Source organism: Oncorhynchus clarkii, chromosome 1 (assembly GCF_045791955.1).
Source record: "Oncorhynchus clarkii lewisi isolate Uvic-CL-2024 chromosome 1, UVic_Ocla_1.0, whole genome shotgun sequence".
NCBI lineage: Eukaryota > Metazoa > Chordata > Actinopteri > Salmoniformes > Salmonidae > Oncorhynchus > Oncorhynchus clarkii.
In genome coordinates, this window is record NC_092147.1 from 40,241,966 (window position 1) to 40,262,215 (window position 20,250).

The 20,250-nt window shown below is 46.0% G+C and overlaps 1 protein-coding gene across 1 annotated transcript; it reads right to left on the reverse strand.

The window, feature by feature from the left end:
* Nucleotides 1–1,533: 1,533 nt before the first annotated feature.
* Nucleotides 1,534–17,810, reverse strand: LOC139407020 (cryptochrome circadian regulator 1b). The gene is made up of 9 exons (XM_071150290.1): nt 17,220–17,810; nt 13,910–14,018; nt 6,919–7,061; nt 6,382–6,655; nt 5,741–6,193; nt 5,480–5,631; nt 4,991–5,193; nt 4,566–4,685; nt 1,534–2,553 (listed from the first exon to the last, which is right to left on the reverse strand). The coding sequence occupies exons 1-9, from the start codon at nt 17,375–17,377 to the stop codon at nt 2,468–2,470; spliced, it is 1,698 nt and encodes a 565-aa protein (XP_071006391.1). The 5' UTR covers nt 17,378–17,810; the 3' UTR covers nt 1,534–2,467.
* Between the last annotated feature and the right edge of the window lie 2,440 nt (nt 17,811–20,250).

The following is a 20,250-nucleotide window of genomic DNA, read 5'->3' on the forward strand; positions in this document are numbered from 1 at the left end:
GGGGGGGGTCAAAATCAAAAGTAGTCAGTATCTGGTGTGGCCACCAGCTGCATTAAGTACTGCAGTGCATCTCCTCCTCATGGACTGCACCAGATTTGTGAGTTCTTGCTGTGAGATGTTACCCCACTCTTCCACCAAGACACCTGCAAGTTCCTGGACATTTCTGGGGGGAATGTCCCTAGCCCTCAACCCTCCGATCCAACAGGTCCCAGACATGCTCAATGGGATTGAGATCCGGGCTCTTCGCTGGCCGTGGCAGAACACTGACATTCCTGTCTTGCAGGAAATCACGCACAGAACGAGCAGTATGGCTGGTGGCATTGTCATGCTGGAGGGTCATGTCAGGATGAGCCTGCAGTAAGGGTATCACATGAGGGAGGAGGATGTCTTCCCTGTAACGCACAGAGTTGAGAATACCTGCCATGACAAGCTCAGTCCGATGATGCTGTAACACACCGCCCCAGACCATGACGGACCCTCCACCTCCAAATCGATCCCGCTCCAGAGTACAGGCCTCGGTGTAACGCTCATTCCTTCGACGATAAACACGAATCTGACCATCACTCCTGGTGAGACAAAACCACGACTCGTCAGTGAAGAGCACTTTTTGCCAGTCCTGTCTGGTCCAGCGACGGTGGGTTTGTGCTCATAGGCAACGTTGTTGCCGGTGATGTCTGGTGAGGACCTGCCTTACAACAGGCCTAAAAGCCCTCAGTCCAGCCTCTCTCAGCCTATTGTGGACAGTTGTAGCACTGATGGAGGGATTGTGCGTTTCTGGTTTAACTCTGATTTTTACGAATCATCTTTGAAAGACAGGGTCCTGAAAAAGGGACGTTTCTTTTTTTGCTGCGTTTATATTGTAGCATATAAATAGGTCACAAAACATGGCAAAAATGTTTAAATACAGGAAATTAGCTGTAAAACTTTCCGGAATTTTGCAAACCTATCCTCTCAGCCTCATTGCAAAATGTGTAGAATAGCATGAAATTAGCTTTGAAACAGCAACATTTTCTCTCTGCCCTATGGAAATATGTGTAAAATAGAACATTTAGATACACATTTTACCATAGGCTAAATAAAATGTTATATCATTGTAGGAAGTCACACCCCAAAAAATCCCTTGCTCAAACCTTGCAGGGGCCCAGCAAAGCTGTGTTACACCACTATTACTTTAGATTCATTCTATTTTGCATTTACTTTGTACAATTGAACTTAAGTTGTAAAGTAAGTATGCTTGTGCAAGCCGGAGCCAGGCTCCTATTTCTGTAGCGTGAGGCAGCATGATGTACATGTACAGGACGCTAGTCTATGGCAGGGCCTTACCCCCAATTTATCTCAATGCTGAGTGCCAAGCAGTCACATCAGGTCACATTTTTGGTATGACCATGGCCAGGTATCGAACTCACAACCTTCCAATGTCAGGGTTGACACTAACCACAATGCCACTGAGTTGGTCATTGAACTTAAGACAACCAATATTTGCATGCCATAAGCAAACCATTACACTAAAATAAATATTACTTTGAGCCAGTGTTCATTTTTTTAACCTTTTACTACAGATACATAAAGAACAGTCAATCTGTCAGTCTTCACACACAAATAACAATTGGGTTACAAGAAAACAAAATCATGCTATATCAAATTATTACTGTACAAATTGTGAGTTGAATCACTCACACACACACTTATATACAGAAAGGGTTATATACTTCCCTTAAAACATTTACAAAGGGTAATAAGAAGGAAATGTGTTTATAAAATGTATTATGCACTTCTGCTGCCTTTAAATGCTCCTCAGAACCTTTGATTTCTGAATATCCAACAGCACTTGAAGGCGGCATTATACCCAATAGAATAACTAGGGGCATTTGACCTGACAATTCCAGGTTGGGTAATCGTGTTATCAGCTTGAGGCTGATGCCATTCCCAAAGGCTAAGACTGTATATCATACTGCACATAGCATGCCCTCAGGCTCAAACACAGCCACCACCCAGTGTTCTTTCAGCAAATATAACTTGTGCATCCATGTTCTTTGTATTAATTATAGTGATGCCAACATTTCTATTCAAGACAGTTTGGTGGTGTGCATGTTAAAGAGAGTCATCTTGTGAGACAGCATTACCTCCCTCTAGTAACACTGGGGACAGTGTCACTGTGGACTTGTGATTTGAGCTGTGGGTTTGAGATTCTCCACAGAGACAGAAGGTCACAGACCATTAGTTCTCTGGGCATCATGTGGTCGGATGTTCCATTTAGCCAGCTGACTTCACAGAAAGCTGGCAGAGTTTGTGGAATGCTTGCAGCCTTCTCTCCTCCTCCATTCCTGCTGCTGCTCACATAACTGAGGTAGATGTGCTCCTGTAGAGTTGACAGAGTCAGGGAAGGAGAACGCAACGTTGAGGCGCTGGTCAATTCTGCTGGAGAGCAGAGTGGCTGGAATCCCCTCTTTCTTCTCCTCTTCAGGCACTAGTTGCTGGTCTGCCTCCGGGCCTTGTTGCTACAGCCCGGTGTGAGGTCCTCATTGCGACGCTTCACAACGACCTGTCCTCTGCCTGAATCAAAATCAATGATAATATAAATTTTTAGATCATATACAGTTGAAGCCGGAAGTTTACATACACTTAGGTTGGAGTCATTAAAACTCGTTTTTCAACCGCTCCACAAATGTCTTGTTAACAAACTATAGTTTTGGCAAGTTGGTTAGGACATCTACTTTGGGCATGACAAGTCATTTTTCCAACAATTGTTTACAGACAGATTATTTTACTGTATCACAATTCCAGTGGGTCAGAAGTTTACAAACACCAAGTTCACTGTGCCTTCAAACAGCTTGGAAAATTCCAGGAAATGCCATGGCTTTAGAAGCTTCTGATAGGCTAATTGACATCATTTGAGTCAATTGGAGGTGTAACTGTGGATGTATTTCAAGGCCTACCGTCAAACTCAGTGCCTCTTTGCTTGACATCATGTTAATATCTGAAGAAATCAGCCAAGAACCCCAGAAAAAAATGTGGACCTCCACAAGTCTGGTTCATCCTTGGGAGCAATTTCCAAACGCCTGAAGGTACCACGTTCATCTGTACAAACAATAGTACGCAAGTATAAACACCATGGGACCACGCAGCTGTCATACCGCTCAGGAAGGAGACACATTCTGTCTCCTAGAGATAAACGTACTTTGGTGCGAAAAGTGCAAATCAATCCCAGAACAACAGCAAAGGACCTTGTGAACATTCTGGAGGAAACAGGTACAAAAGTATCTATATCCACAGTAAAACGAGTCCTATATTGACATAATCTGAAAGGCCGCTCAGCAAGGAAGAAGCCACTGCTCCAAAACCTCCATAAAAAAGCCAGACTACGGTTTGCAACGGCACATGGGGACAAAGATCGTACTTTTTGGAGAAATGTCCTCTGGTCTAATGAAACAAAAATAGAACTGTTTGGCCATAATGACCATCGTTATGTTTGGAGGAAAAGGGGGAGGCTTGCAAGCCGAAGAACACCATCCCAACCATGAAGCATGGGGTGGCTGCATCATGTTATGGGGATGCTTTGCTGCAGGAGGGACTGCTGCACTTCACAAAATAGATGGCATCAAGAGGATGGAATATTATGTGGATATATTGAAGCAACATCTCAAGACATCAGTCAGGAAGTTAAAGCTTGGTCCCAAATGGGTCTTCCAAATGGACAATGACCCCAAGCATACTTCCAAAGTTGTGGCAAAATGGTTTAAGGACAACAAAGTCAAGGTATTGGAGTGGCCATCATCACAAAGCCCTGGCCTCAATCCCATAGAAAATTTGTGGGCAGAACTGAAAAAGCATGTGCAAGCAAGGAGGCCTACAAACCTGACTCAGTTACACCAGCTCTGTCAGGAGGAATGGGCCAAAATTCACCCAACTTATTGTGGGAAGCCTGTGGACGGCTACCCGAAACATTTGACCCAAGTTAAACAATTTAAAGGCAATGCAACCAAATACTAATTGAGGTTGTAAACTTCTGACACACTGGGAATGTGATGAAATAACAGCTGAAATAAATCACTCTGCCATTATTCTGACATTTCACATTCTTAAAATAAAGTGGTGATCCTAACTGACCTAAAACAGAGACTTTTTACTAGGATTTAATGTCAGGAATTGTGAAAAACTGAGTTTAAATGTATTTGGCTAAGGTGTATGTAAACTTCTTCAACTGTAATCTGATTATTTCCCTATGAAATTGGTTATGGAAAAATGCAAACATTTCTGGTACGCATCTGCTTTGACTAATACTTTCAATTTCTGATCGGTATTACTATTCTGATCTACCCTTTGTTCAATCAGGGAGGTCAATTAAAAGCCTATTCCAATCTGCAACCACTTATCATCCTTAGTAACATCAAGCCTGACAAGTACTATCACATGACACACCTTTCCCACCCATGCCACAGCCCACATCAGAGATGCATGAAGTCACAGTCAATCTCAGTGTAGATAAGATTAAGGTTAACACTGATCTTTGGAAAAATCCCAGTTTCTCTGTTGCAGTCAAGGAAGGCACTAAGGAGGATTGCTACCTGCTTGAGCGGCTCCCTCATTCTGGATTTCTTCAGGGGAGGGCCCTGGCATTGGACCCGTCATGACCCCTGCACCGTGTCCACTGTCATTAGGATTGGCATGCACTGTCGCGAGCAGCCCTGTGAAATGGAGACAGAGTTGGACAGTCAGTCTCTACCACACCACAGCCCCATAGACAATCATTGATAATGGTAACAATACAGGTATAAAAGAAAATAAAGTCACTGTATTCACAATCAATTTCAAAGTAGGAGTGCTGATCCCCCCCACTTTTATTCATTATATTTAAAAGTCAAAACTTCCTACTCCGTGACACTTTGTGAATAGCTTATCATGGAAATTGTTAGTGTCTGAAAATAGCTGATTTGCAGCGGCTTCAAAGCGATTAGCTGTACATTAAGCAGGTCATGCGCTCTGTGCTCACCCAGGCCGCGGTAGCAGGAGAGCTGTTGGTAGATCTGCTTCATCCTCTCCACGTTGAGGCGGCTGGCCTCGGCGTGGTGCACCATGGGTTTGGGGTAGTGCACACCGATCAAGCACTTGGCCGCCTTCTGCACGCTCTCGGGTGCGTTCCAGGGGTCGTAGATGTACTTGGCCGGGAAGCCCTTCAGTATGGGAAGATAGCGCCTGGAAAAAACAAATGGAGAAAAGACAGTTTTAAAAAAAGGACCACGGAGACTTCTGAAATGAACAATAATGAAACAAATTTCCCATGACAATCTCATTAAGACTCTATGGAGTGTATAATGAGACATTGTAGTCTAGCAGGTCGTATAAAAAAAAATTCTCATGGTTTTCTGCATGTTCTACATGCCTTGTCACAGGCATGGTGAAATAAAACACTAAGGTCTAGTACAGTGTACCACACTGGTTAAAATTAGCAGTGGACAACTAAGTGCAGGGAAGATCTTACCGTATGTAGTCTCCGTTGGGGTCTGTCCTCCTGCCGAAGCCCACGGGGCAATAACAGTGGAAGAACTGCTGGAAGAAGGAGCTGCAGGAGAGCCACATCCAGCTGCCTGCGTTCACACTCCAGTCTGCATCCAGCAGCAGCTCCTCAAATACCTGACAGGTACAGAAACACACACGCTGAGATACAAACGAACGATAAACAGTCATACATACATCAGATTTCCCCCTGTCATCTCCTCTCTCCCCCTGCCCCAGTATCTACCTTCATGCCCTCCTCCCAGCTGATCCACAGGTCTCCCCGGGTCAGGAAGCAGGCCACGGCGTGTCTGGCCAGGTGGTGGATCCAGCCCTCCTGCCTCAGCTGGGTCATGATCGCGTCGATCCAGGGAAACCCTGTCCTCCCCTCGGCCCACTTGGCCAGCGCCTCTGGGTTGCGGTCCCAGGGAATCTGCACGCACACAGGGTTGCCCTCCATCTTGTCGAAGCAGGGGTTGTTGGTGGCCGTGGTGTAGAAGAACTCGCGCCACAACAGCTGGCCATAAAGTGAGAGGGGCGGAGAGCTGTTTTTCTTCACCTTCCTGTAGAGGTCAGTGAGTTTGAAGTAGAAGAGGCGACAGGAGAGGCAGCCGAAGCGGAGGTAGGGGCTGAGGCCCGTGGGGCTGGCCAGCAGGGAGTTGGCGTTCATCCGGGGACGCTCAAAGTTGGCCACCCACGCCTGGAACATAGAGAGTTAGGGTTTGAGTCAGGACCCCAGTGGAACCCGTCTATCTCACAGGCACATGACACACTAAGTTCTAAAACAGTCACATTTTCAGGAAGAAAACTGATTCCAACACAGGTACTGTATGTGTCCACCACACTGGTTCAGTAGTGGTGGGATATAAAGAAGGGACTCCTTCCCACCTTTCTTTCCAGGTGCCTCTCCAGGCGAGTGAGGGCCTCCGTCTCTCCCCCCGGCCATACTGCTGTAGCCAGGCCTTCTGTCTCAAAGCCAAGCTCCTCCAAGGACGGCACGCCAAACTTGTCGTCGTGGTCGTCACTGATGGGCGTGGCACACTTCCGCATGACCTCAGCGGTGATGGTCTCGGCGGGCATCTCCACGGCATCCATGTGACTTATGAGCACCTGGAAACGCTTGTAGGTGAGAGGGGACTGGCCTCCGTTCAGCTCGATGATCCTACAGAGACGCATAGACAGAGATAGCGGAATTTAGTGCATCACATAAATTAAACTATAATGTTAGTGTTATGAATATGTTGCTAATACATCATGTTTGCGTATTTGCGCAAATTGATGACTTAATAACAACAAGGTAATAACATTCTCATTGCTTTGACATGGGTTGTGTTCTCACAAGATCTAATATATGTCAGCCATGGACTACAGTAGCTAGATCTCCTTGACGGTGTGTGTGTACGTGTATCTGTAAGATTCACTCACTTGTCTAGGTCGTAGAGCGTGTGGGAGACTTTGACCGTGACTTCCACCCCGGCCTCGCTGGCCAGCTTTTGGATGGCGGCATCACGCTCCTTGCCGAAGGGCTCAGAGTCGTACTCGTAAGACAGCCGGCTAATCTGCCATTCCTGGGAAGTTGAGAGAGAGAGAGACAAGGTCAGGCACGCCACAGTCAGACGCCATGGTAAATAGGGAACCTTTACTTTGGTAAAGATCAAGAACACGTAGGAAGTGCATAGAAAATACCATGGAATTCAAATAGTACTAATGTTCACATACAGATCAAGTGAAGACTGAATACAGTGGAAGCCACTCCTCAGTAAAAGGCACCTCAAGGACTTTCAGACCATGAGAAACAAGATTGAACTCTTTGGCCTGAATGCCAAGTGCCTGGAAGAAACCAGGCACCACCTGGCCAATACCATCCCATCCCATGTATCGCTGATGTTTTTCAGTGGCAGGGACACTAGTCAGGATCAAGGGAAGTCAGGATCAACAGAGCAAAGTACAGAGAGATCATTGATGAAAACCTGCTCCAGAGTGCTCAGGACCTCAGACTGGGGTGGAGGTTCACCTTTTTTTAACTAGGCAAGTCAGTTAAGAACAAATTCTTATTTTCAATGATGGCTGTTAACTGCCTGTTTAGGGGCAGAACGACAGATTTGTACTTTGTCAGCTCGGGGATTTGAACTTGCAACCTTTCAGTTACTAGTCCAACACTTTAACCACTAGGCTACCCTGCCGCCCCAACAGGACAATGACCGTAAGCAAACAATCAAGACAACATGGGACTGGCTTAGGGACTAGTCTCGGAATGTCCTTGAGTGGTCCAGCCAGAGCCCAGACTTGAACCCGATCGAACATCTCTGGAGAGACCTGAAAATAGCTGTGCTCCCCATCCAACCTGACAGAGCTTGAGAGGATCTGCAGAGAAGAATGGGAGAAACTCCCCAAATACAGGTGTGCCATGCTTATAGCATCATACCCAAGACTTGAGGCTGTAGTCGCTGCCAAAGGTGCTTCAACAAAGTACTGAGTAAAGGGTCTGAATACTTATGTAAATTTGATGTTTCAGTTCTCTTTTTTTCTTATTTTTTGCAAAAATGTATAAAATGTTTTTGCTTTGTCATTATGGGGTATTGTGTGTAGATTGATGTGTCATGTATTGTCATATTATGTCTTGTTCCTGTTCTTTCTCTTCACTCCGCCTCCCTCTGCTGGTCGTATTAGGTTACCTTCTCTTCCTCTCCTTCCCCAGCTGCTCCTCATCTTCTCTAACTACCTCGTTCACCCTTTTCCCACCTGTTCCCTTTTTCTCTCTGATTAGGTCTCTATTTCTCTCTCTGTTCCTGCGTCTGTCTTTGTCAGATTCTCGTTTGAGTTTCTCATGCCAGAACCAAACTATCGTCTCGTTTGCTTCACCCTTGTCCTGTCCTGTCGGAATCTGCCTGTTCATCTGATGCTACGTGTGATCAGGTACCTCTGTCCTCTACGACCCGCGCCTACCCAGAGAGACCAGCAGTCTGTCGCCGCTAACCCAGCTATTCTCCTCTGTTGCTAAGAAGGGGACTCTAACCCAGCTATTCTCCTCTGCTGCTAGAAGGGGAACTCTTCTGTGAATATCAGAAGGACTTTATGATTTATTTGTCGCCCTCTCTGCGGGTTGTTTATTTTGCCATTATATACATTTGAAGAGGATCTATGTCTTACCTGTGTTTTGACATTAAAGGACTCTGTTTTTGTTAAACCGCTTTTGGGTCCTCACTCACGTGCATAACAGAAGAATCTGACCAAGAATGGACCCAGCGACTTCGGATCCTCTCCACTCAGCCGTCGAGATCCAGGGAGCGATGCTAGGCAGACACGAGCAGGAATTGTCTGCTGCTCGACATGCCGTTGAGACCCTGGCCGCCCAAGTCTCCAACCTCACAGAACAGATTCACCATCTCCGCCTCGATCCACCGGCCACTTCCAGGGCTTTCGAATCTCCGGAGCCCAGAATCAATAACCCGCCGTGTTACTCTGGGGAGCCCACTGAATGCCGCTCGTTCCTCACCCAGTGTGATATTGTGTTTTCTCTCCAGCCCAACACTTACTCCAGGAGCACAGCTCGTATCGCCTACGTCATATCTCTCCTTACTGGACGGGCTCGTGAGTGGGGCACGGCAATCTGGGAGGCGAGGGCTGAGTGTACTAACCAGTATCAGGACTTTAAGGAGGAGATGATACGGGTTTTTGATCGTTCTGTTTTTGGGGAGGAAGCTTCCAGGGTCCTGTCTTCCCTATGTCAAGGTAATCGATCCATAACAGATTACTCTATTGAGTTTCGCACTCTTGCTGCCTCCAGTGACTGGAACGAGCCGGCTTTGCTCGCTCGTTTTCTGGAGGGTCTCCGCGCGGAGGTAAAGGATGAGATTCTCTCCCGGGAGGTTCCTTCCAGCGTGGATTCCTTGATTGAACTCGCTATTCGCATAGAGCGACGGGTTGATCTTCGTCACCGAGCTCGTGGAAAGGAGCTCGCGTTCTCCATTGCCCCCCTCTCCGCATCACTACCATCTTCCTCCGCCGGCTCGGGTGCTGAGCCTATGCAGCTGGGGGGTATCCGCATCTCGACTAAGGAGAGGGAACGGAGAATCACCAACCGCCTCTGTCTCTATTGCGGTTCCGCTGGTCATTTTGTCACTTCATGTCCAGTAAAAGCCAGAGCTCATCAGTAAGCGGAGGGCTACTGGTGAGCGCTACTACTCTGGTCTCTCCTTCAAGATCCTGCACTACCTTGTCGGTCCATCTACGCTGGACCGGATCGTCAGCTTCCTGCAGTGCCTTGATAGACTCTGGGGCGGAGGGCTGTTTTATGGACGAGACCTGGGCTCGGGAACATGACATTCCTCTCAGACAGTTAAGGGAGCCCACGGCCTTGTTCGCTTTGGATGGTAGTTCTCTCCCCAGGATTCAGCGTGAGACACTACCTTTAACCCTCACTGTCTCTGGTAATCATAGCGAAACCCTTTCTTTTTTAATTTTTCGTTCACCTTTTACACCTGTTGTTTTGGGCCATCCCTGGCTAGTTTGTCATAATCCTTCTATTAATTGGTCTAGTAATTCTATCCTCTCCTGGAACGTCTCTTGTCATGTGAAATGTTTAATGTCTGCTATCCCTCCTGTTTCCTCTGTCTCTTCTTCACAGGAGGAGCCTGGTGATTTGACAGGGGTGCCGGAGGAATATCACGATCTGCGCACGGTGTTCAGTCGGTCCAGGGCCACCTCTCTTCCTCCACACCGGTCGTATGATTGTAGTATTGATCTCCTTCCGGGAACCACTCCCCCCCGGGGTAGACTATACTCTCTGTCGGCTCCCGAACGTAAGGCTCTCGAAGATTATTTGTCTGTAGCTCTTGACGCCGGTACCATAGACCCCTCCTCCTCTCCCGCCGGAGCGGGGGTTTTTTTTGTTAAGAAGAAGGACGGGTCCCTGCGCCCCTGCATAGATTATCGAGGGCTGAATGACATAACAGTGAAGAATCGTTATCCGCTCCCTCTTATGTCTTCAGCCTTCGAGATCCTGCAGAGAGCCTGATTTTTCACTAAGTTGGACCTTCGTAACGCTTACCATCTCGTGCGCATCAGGGAGGGGGACGAGTGGAAGACGGCGTTTAACACTCCGTTAGGGCACTTTGAATACCGGGTTCTTCCTTTCGGCCTCGCTAACGCTCCAGCTGTCTTTCAGGCATTAGTCAATGACGTCCTGAGAGACATGCTGAACATCTTTGTTTTCGTTTACCTTGACGATATCCTGATTTTTTCACCGTCACTCCAGATTCATGTTCAGCACGTTTGACGTGTCCTCCAGCGCCTTTTAGAGAATTGTCTTTTTGTGAAGGCTGAGAAGTGCACTTTTCATGCCTCCTCCGTCACATTTCTCGGTTCTGTTATTTCCGCTGAAGGCATTAAGATGGATCCCGCTAAGGTCCAAGCTGTCATTGATTGGCCCGTCCCTAAGTCACGCGTCGAGCTGCAGCGCTTTCTCGGCTTCGCGAATTTCTATCGTCGTTTCATCCGTAATTTCGGTCAGGTGGCAGCTCCTCTCACAGCTCTTACTTCTGTCAAGACGTGCTTTAAGTGGTCCGTTTCCGCCCAGGGAGCTTTTGATCTCCTCAAGAATCGTTTTACATCCGCACCTATCCTTGTTACACCTGACGTCTCTAGACAGTTCGTTGTCGAGGTTGACGCGTCAGAGGTGGGCGTGGGAGCCATTCCTTCTCAGCGCTCCCTCTCTGACGACAAGGTCCACCCTTGCGCGTATTTTTCTCATCGCCTGTCGCCGTCGGAACGTAACTATGATGTGGGTAACCGCGAACTGCTCGCCATCCGCTTAGCCCTAGGCGAATGGCGACAGTGGTTGGAGGGGGGCGACCGTTCCTTTTGTCGTTTGGACTGACCATAGGAACCTTGAGTACATCCGTTCTGCCAAACGACTTAATGCACGTCAGGCTCGTTAGGCGCTGTTTTTCGCTCGTTTCGAGTTCGTAATTTCTTATCGTCCGGGCTCTAAGAACACCAAGCCTGATGCTTTATCTCGTCTCTTCAGTTCTTCAGTAGCCTCCACTGACCCCGAGGGGATTCTCCCTGAGGGGCGTGTTGTCGGGTTGACTGTCTGGGGAATTGAGAGGCAGGTAAAGCAAGCACTCACTCACACTCCGTCGCCGCGCGCTTGTCCTAGGAACCTTCTTTTCGTTCCCGTTCCTACTCGTCTGGCCGTTCTTCAGTGGGCTCACTCTGCCAAGTTAGCCGGCCACCCCGGCGTTCGGGGTACGCTTGCTTCCATTCGCCAGCGTTTTTGGTGGCCCACTCGGGAGCATGACACGCGTCGTTTCGTGGCTGCTTGTTCGGTCTGCGCGCAGACTAAGTCCGGTAACTCCCCTCCTGCCGGTCGTCTCAGACCGCTTCCCATTCCCTCTCGACCGTGGTCTCACATCGCCTTAGATTTTATCACCGGACTGCCTTCGTCAGCGGGGAAGACTGTTATTCTTACGGTTGTCGATAGGTTCTCTAAGGCGGCTCATTTTATTCCCCTCGCTAAGCTCCCTTCTGCTAAAGAGACGGCACAAATCATCATCGAGAATGTTTTCAGAATTCATGGCCTTCCGTCAGACATCGTTTCGGACAGGGGTCCGCAATTCACGTCTCAATTTTGGAGGGAGTTTTGCCGTTTGATTGGGGCTTCCGTCAGTCTCTCTTCCGGCTTTCACCCCCAGTCTAACGGTCAAGCAGAACGGGCCAATCAGACTATTGGTCGCATCTTACGCAGTCTTTCTTTTCGTAACCCTGCGTCTTGGTCAGAACAGCTCCCCTGGGCAGAATACGCCCACAACTCGCTTCCTTCGTCTGCGACCGGGCTATAGCCTCGGGTACCAGCCTCCGCTGTTCTTGTCTCAGTTCGCCGAGTCCAGCGTCCCCTCCGCTCAGGCTTTTGTCCAACGTTGCGAGCGCACCTGGAAGAGGGTCAGGTCTGCACTTTGCCGTTATAGGGCGCAGACTGTGAGAGCCGCTAATAAGCGTAGAACTAAGAGTCCTAGATATTGTCGCGGTCAGAGAGTTTGGCTCTCCACTCAGAACCTTCCCCTTAAGACAGCTTCTCGCAAGTTGACCCCGCGGTTCATTGGTCCGTTCCGTATTTCTCAGATCATTAATCCTGTCGCAGTGCGACTTCTTCTTCCGCGATATCTTCGTCGCGTCCACCCGGTCTTCCATGTCTCCTGTGTTAAGCCCGTTCTTCGCGCCCCAGCTCGTCTTCCCCCCCCCATCCTTGTCGAGGGCGCACCTATCTACAGGGTCCGTAAGATTTTGGACATGCGTCCTCGGGGCCGTGGTCATCAGTACCTAGTGGATTGGGAGGGGTACGGTCCTGAGGAAAGGAGTTGGGTTCCCTCTCGGGACGTGCTGGACCGTTCGCTGATCAATGATTTCCTGCGTTGCCGCCAGGTTTCCTCCTCGAGTGCGCCAGGAGGCGCTCGGTGAGTGGGGGGGTACTGTCATGTATTGTCATATTATGTCTTGTTCCTGTTCTTTCTCTTCACTCCGCCTCCCTCTGCTGGTCGTATTAGGTTACCTTCTCTTCCTCTCCTTCCCCAGCTGCTCCTCATCTTCTCTAACTACCTCGTTCACCCTTTTCCCACCTGTTCCCTTTTTCTCTCTGATTAGGTCTCTATTTCTCTCTCTGTTCCTGCTTCTGTCTTTGTCAGATTCTCGTTTGAGTTTCTCATGCCAGAACCAAACTATCGTCTCGTTTGCTTCACCCTTGTCCTGTCCTGTCGGAATCTGCCTGTTCATCTGATGCTACGTGTGATCAGGTACCTCTGTCCTCTACGACCCGCGCCTACCCAGAGAGACCAGCAGTCTGTCGCCGCTAACCCAGCTATTCTCCTCTGCTGCTAAGAAGGGGACTCTAACCCAGCTATTCTCCTCTGCTGCTAGAAGGGGAACTCTTCTGTGAATATCAGAAGGACTTTATGATTTATTTGTCGCCCTCTCTGCGGGTTGTTTATTTTGCCATTATATACATTTGAAGAGGATCTATGTCTTACCTGTGTTTTGACATTAAAGGACTCTGTTTTTGTTAAACCGCTTTTGGGTCCTCACTCACGTGCATAACATGATGAGGGGGGAAAACTATTTAATCAATTTTAAAATAAGGCTGTAACGTAACAAAATTCGAAAAAGTCAAGGGGTCTGAACACTTTCCGAAGGCACTGTATATCAAGACATTTGAGACGATATGACACAGTGGAAGTATAGTACAGTAACTGACTAGTTTAATCCCACGAGACTGTATTTCTATGGGGCATACTGTACTTTTATGAGGCATACGTGTACAGTACACAGTGGCTGTGCAGTACTGTAAGTGTGATGGGTTAACTCTGATATGGTAGTGTGATGGTTTACTACTACAGTACAAGTGTGACATTGTTAATTGTACCTTGAACAGCCTGGGGAAGACATCAGTAGGCTGGCCCCGGATGACAAACAGACGGGAGTGGAGCTTGCGAAGGCTGGCGTCTAGGTCCTCCAGACACTGGAGTAAGAACCTGGAATCAAACAGAGAAGATGATCAATGATCTGATCATATAATCAGAGAGGAAATAGGCTACAGGTGTAACAAGGCCTCCTGCTCAGGATTCACAAAAAACCTGTCGCCTATTTTTATTATGTTTTATGGTATTTAGTTTAGTCGTTATCCCAAGGTCACATGATGGATGTTCCAGCTCTCATTAGGCACGAGTGAACATATGATCCATACATCCATCATGTGAGCCGTGGCTCAAATACATGTGGTAAGTAGAGTTGCACCATATCAAAGGGCTTTACGTCATTGCAACAAAGCCTTTGAAGTGAATGTAAAGTGGTGATTGAATCAAAAAGAAGGCTAGTGGAAAGGAATTGCAATCATGGGAATGTCAGCTGCTTCTCTCAGTGCAGAGAGCTTTATGCAGGGAGATTCTATTGAGAAAACATGTCCTTCACCACCAGATTATAAAAGCACTCTAAATTTTACATAGGCCAAATCCTCTGCCTATCATTTAAAACACCTAGTGGAAACATTGAGTGGAAGATCTGTCTGACTGAATGGAACATACTACGCTATGAGTAAGTCATGTAGAACAATAAGGTCTCTGTACCATCCCAGCCTTGTAGTATTTACATGACAACAGGAGGGCGCTCACAGCAAAGTCCACAGTTTAACAAAACGATAGATGGCTCCATCAACTGGCAAAGCATGGCTAGTGGAACTACAAACCCTCATTAGAATGTGGAGATTTTAAACTGTAATTCCTCACATTTCTGAGTAAACGAACACGAACACAAAGCCTGTATCAACATTACAGAACATCTCTGGCTAACACGAACAGTCATTCACGAACAGATCCTCAAACTACATGGGAAGTGTTGACCACAAAATAATATTGACTCCTGCTGAAGCAAGCATGACATGAGTCATCATTGTATCATGTAGCCAATAAATTACTCCTTTAACTAGGCCTAATTTGTTATGACAACTTGGATATCAACCAAGTCAAGAGAGGGCGACTGTCTGAACGTTGTGTTCTGTGTTGGGTGACTGGACTGTCCCTTTAAGGAGGCATCAATTCATCCAGACCCTTATCTGAGAATGGTGTCCTCGTTTTGTGTTGCGGTCCTCCATTCACACAGTGAATGCTGTACTTGGAACTCGAATGAAACAGGTTTGGTAGAGCGTTTATCACAAGCAGCAGGGTTTACAATATGATCTCTGAAAAGGTAATATAACCTATTATGCAACATATGACGACTAGCGGCCCTGCAAGCAATGTCATCATCATGCATACACTTGAACAGCAGGGTAATGCACGGTGACCACAAAGTGAACATTGCTAAATCCCATCTGAGACTCAGTTGTTCCACTCACCTGGAGCAGACTACACACACTGGGAACTTTATATTGACTAGGCCTAAATATATTCTAGCAGGCTGGTGCTGGTCCCAGAGGAGAAGTGTTCTTTCTTATAGCTAGGACAGCCTATGCCATTATGTTCTGGCTGGTAAAGCTACAAGCTGCTTACCTATTGCAGATTCAGTCTTCCCAGCCTGGTGCAGGTCTACAATTTTGTTTCTGGTGTCCTTTGACAGCTCTTTGGTCTTGGCCATAGTGGAGTTTGGAGTGTGACTGTTTGAGGTTGTGGACAGGTGTCTTTTATACTGATAACTAGTTCAAACAGGTGCCGTTAATACAGGTAACGAGTGGAGGACAGAGGAGCCTCTTAAAGAAGAAGTTACAGGTCTGTGAGAGCCAGAAATCTTGCTTGTTTGTGGGTGAGCAAATACTTATTTTCCACCATAATTTGCAAATAAATGCATTAAAAATCCTACAATGTGATTTTCTGGATTTTTTTCTCTCATTTTGTCTGTCATAGTTGAAGTGTACCTTTGATGAAAATTACAGGCCTCTCTCATATGTTTAAGTGGGAGAACTTGCACAATTGGTGGCTGACTAAATACTTTTTTGCCCCACTGTATGTGAGCTGCCTGGCTCAATCACCGACTAATAGGGCAGCTACTATAAGAGAAGTCTAGATCTCAGGAGGAAGTGGGGTTGAGCAGTGGGTTGAATGTAGGTCAAAGCTGCGAGGACTGGAGAGGAGAATGTCATAACCACCCCAATGACACAGTGCCCCATTTCCAATGCCTGCCCGCACTCAGCCAGGATGGGGAGGGGGACTTACATAATCCTTACTGCTATGCATGTTCTTAAACCCTGCTGAAATGTAGGCCTACTCTCCCGGTGGTAATAGAAACTACTGAGAATACCCTGCGTACAGGGATGTTTTCGACATGGGTAATGCAGTCAGGTCATTCTCCCCTTCTCCTGCTCTAAAACAGGAGGTTATGCCTTACATGAACATTCTTATAAGTGGCCAAACTAAAGCAGCATAGTATGTGGGCTAAATGAAAGGGAGGGAATCCAAGGTAAATCAGTAATCAACAGTCCTTGGTGCCCTGGAATGCCCTTGTTTCCTGTGTGGCACACAGATGTACTTGTAATGCAATAATTGACAGTCAATATTTACTATAACTGTGTGCATAAGTGTGGTGCTAGGAAAGCCCTACTTTCCTGCCTAAGCGGTACACCACACCCACACACTAATGTCATTCATAACCACCTACAGCACTGGGATTCCTCCTTCTGGTGTTATGATAACCAAATCTGGGTTTTCCTTAACCTATTGACCAAATGTGCATAAGTGGCGTCTGGCATGCCCACAAGGTTATAATCTATCGAAAAGGAAACCATGATGGATCCATCAGAGCCCCTAGACAAATTCACAAACGTGGCAATGCAAAAAGCAGGGACCTGTGTGACCTACATCTGCGGTAAACACATCCGTGTTGGGTGAGTGCAATACGAGCCACTCAATTAAAACACGTCCTCTAATACAGGGGTTCCCAAACGCTTTCTATGGGAAACTGCTCACTCCCCTCATTGGTGGAGAGAATTTTGCAAGCTTAAAGCTTATTTCCTGCAATTCTATAAATGTTGTCATGGGCTGCAAATAAAATGTTGCAGTTAAACAAAAATACTAAATTAAATTTAAAAAAAACATTAGCTGACATGGGCTAGTTGATCTGGACATTTCTGACAAGTTGTAAATATCTCTCTAAGGTCTGCAATGACTAACATGACAAGAGGAACTGATGATGCACTACCCAATTTAGAAATTGCACCTTGTGCATTCTACTATTAGGACCCCTACCTCCACCTGCTGATGCCCACGTTGGAGGACCCTGCAAACCAGGGGTCTAGGATGTAAACATAGCGAAGGGTGTCCGCTCCCCGGATCGACTCCTTTAGAGAGGGGTTGTCGTGGAGCCGCAGTCCCTTCCTGAACCAGTGGATCGTGTTGCCGACCATTTCACCTGCTGTCTATTCTAGTTATGTCCACGACTCGAGTCGTTGGTTATAGCGCTGATGTCAAAACAAAACGCGTAGGAGCTAAAACAATAGCCCTGGCATGCCCAAACTAAGTTTCGGCCTAGATGGTTTTATAATGTAATGTTATACTATTAAAAAATATATATATTAACCTGTTATAAACGATGTTCGACCTGATGGCTAGCCTAGCAGCTCGAAAAATGTATAATTGCGTTGTCGTATCTTGCTATTTTCCAGATACGGAAAAAGAGCGAGTGAACTAAAGTACAGTAGGTAGAGCGTTTTGATGAGAAATGAAACTGTCTTCCAGTATCACTTGAATGTATTTCCATATTCTAAGAAAATGTTCCCTATTGAAATGAACTTTCTTTGACAACGGCTCCACCCAAAGAGGTACGCGGATAAGAATGAACGAATCTGATTGGTCAATGTCACCAGTTATGTAACGTTTCCTCGCTCACGTTTCGGTAGTGTGCTTACTCCTATCTTGTGTTTTTCCACAGGCATCACTTAGACACGGTAAATATCCACACAACACACTATTTGATGTTTAATAAGTTATTTACAGATTACTTTAAACACCATAGTCTGAATATCGATCTTATTTTGGATGTTGTTGACAAAAATGTGTGCCGCCTGCCCGCGTCATGATTATTTACGCAGCACCCGGATGAACACATGTACTAGAAAAAAATATTATACAAGTGTATCTGTAGGCCTAGTGGGCAACCCATCACCATCACACGTCTAAGCATGTGATGAATGTCAAATACTATCTGTCATGAGACTATGTACCACTATGTATTTACGTTAAAATGCCATCATTTCAAAATGGATTCAAACCAAATAACTATTCTTGCCTAGATATTATGCATGCCTACCAATGCAGAATTTCAGATGTGATCAGATTTCAATCCAAAACGTATCAGCAAAGATCATAAGGTAGCCTAAACACCTTAAAAGAAGCAACCAACTGTCACACAGTATTGCATTAGTAGGCCCTACACTTTAATTACATTGTCCTGAAGCATGAGGTGTGAAAACATCATGTGGATGATGATTGTGTGAAACAATTACAAACTAGGAGTTTTTATTCATGAGACAAGGGATGGGTGGGTAGTTGGATGAGGAAACATGCAGTTTGCATAGCTAGACACTAGATTGTAATATGCAATAACCATTTTTAGTAGAATACATTACGCTGCGTATAGTATAGTTGATAATCATTTGATGAAGGAAAAGTTCAATGACAACATGACTGTGTGAACTTTGAATATGTAAAATAATAAGGGAATTTCTTTATAGTAGCCTAAGTCTTACTAGTCTGGAAATGTATGGTGAGACTAGATCTTTGACATAATGATAGAGGTTTGCAAACTGAGCACCAGGGTTCAGTGTTGCTCCAGGGATAAGCAGCACACAACTTCATCACAAAATGTACCAACAATACTCTCCTCAATCAAGTTAAAATCAAATCAATGTAATTTGCACATACACAGTTTACAGCAGGTGGGAAAGGTGCAGTGAAATGCTTATGTGCTAGATCTTCAACACTGCAGTACATCAGTCAATAATAACAATAAAAAAAGTAAAGTAAAAAATAACAAGTAATAGAAGCGGTAGTATGCATTGTAATAATAGACTGTATAGAAATATAAAGTGGGTAGTAGTGTCTTGGTCACGCAGTAGAATAAATAGTATATAATAGAATATCAGGGTTGACTGTTGTGTGTGTGTCTGAGTGTGTGTGTGTGTATGTGTGTGTGTGTGTGTGTGTGTGTGTGTGTGTGTGTGTGTGTGTGTGTGTGTGTGTGTGTGTGTGTGTTCAATCCCACAGATGTCAACAGTGCCCCATATCAGGACCAATTAAAGTTAGATGAGAAATAGTCTATGTTCCAATTATGTCTCTTTCCTCCCAAAATGTGCACTTGTTTACTTCCCCTCGCTGATTTGAAAGGAAATGACTGGTATAAGAAATATGGTGGAACATTTGCCTGGCTACGCTTCCACATCGCTACGGCCAAGTGACGCTTCTCCACGCTAAGTCTGAATTTGCCTCCCTCCCCGACGATTTTTAGAATGCAAAGACATTCTGCCCGTTCTTATTGGTCCCAGAAACCTAATAGCGTCAAAGACGCTATGAAAATAGGCTAAAACTGCTTCTCCAATAGAAATCCCCGATCACACATGTAGGTGATGTCATGGTGACGTTGGCTAGCTAAGGTCATGGGTAGAAACACATCATCGTGTCTAGCGGTCGCCTCGCGTCGAACTGCGCATGTGTAGGCCATCAAATCAAATGCTCTCCTTTGATATAAAGTTATTTTTTACAAAAAATGAAACTGTGTCAGTTTGTCACTCATGAGGTTGGAGTAATAACAATTTCAACTACTTAAGACATTGCCTGGAGTCTAGGTTGTGCCTTTAAATTTGGAAAAAATTAACAAATAAGGTAACATTTTTCACTTCTCTCATTGACTTCTCAAACCCCGGGCTGGTCTGTTTGGTTTCGCAAGCGTTCCTGGAATTCTCACAATCGTGGGCCTCTTGGTTTAGAAACTCTGTGATGATGTTGTCAACTTTGACACTCTGATTGGTTAGATTTGTTAGAGATGATCCAATCACTGATTAATTTGTTTTGTACAACGCCCCTCATTTTGAAGTCGCACAAATGACTTCTAGGATGGCAGTTTCACACTGAATGTATGTAGCAATCGATAGAGCAGCAGAGTTAAATTCAGGGTGAGTCATCGGACAAGTGGAACATCCCACTAGCCCATGCATCAACCAATCCAATGCTTTTGCATTTGTGGGAATTTAGACTTCAGGAGATAGGTGATATTAAGATGCGC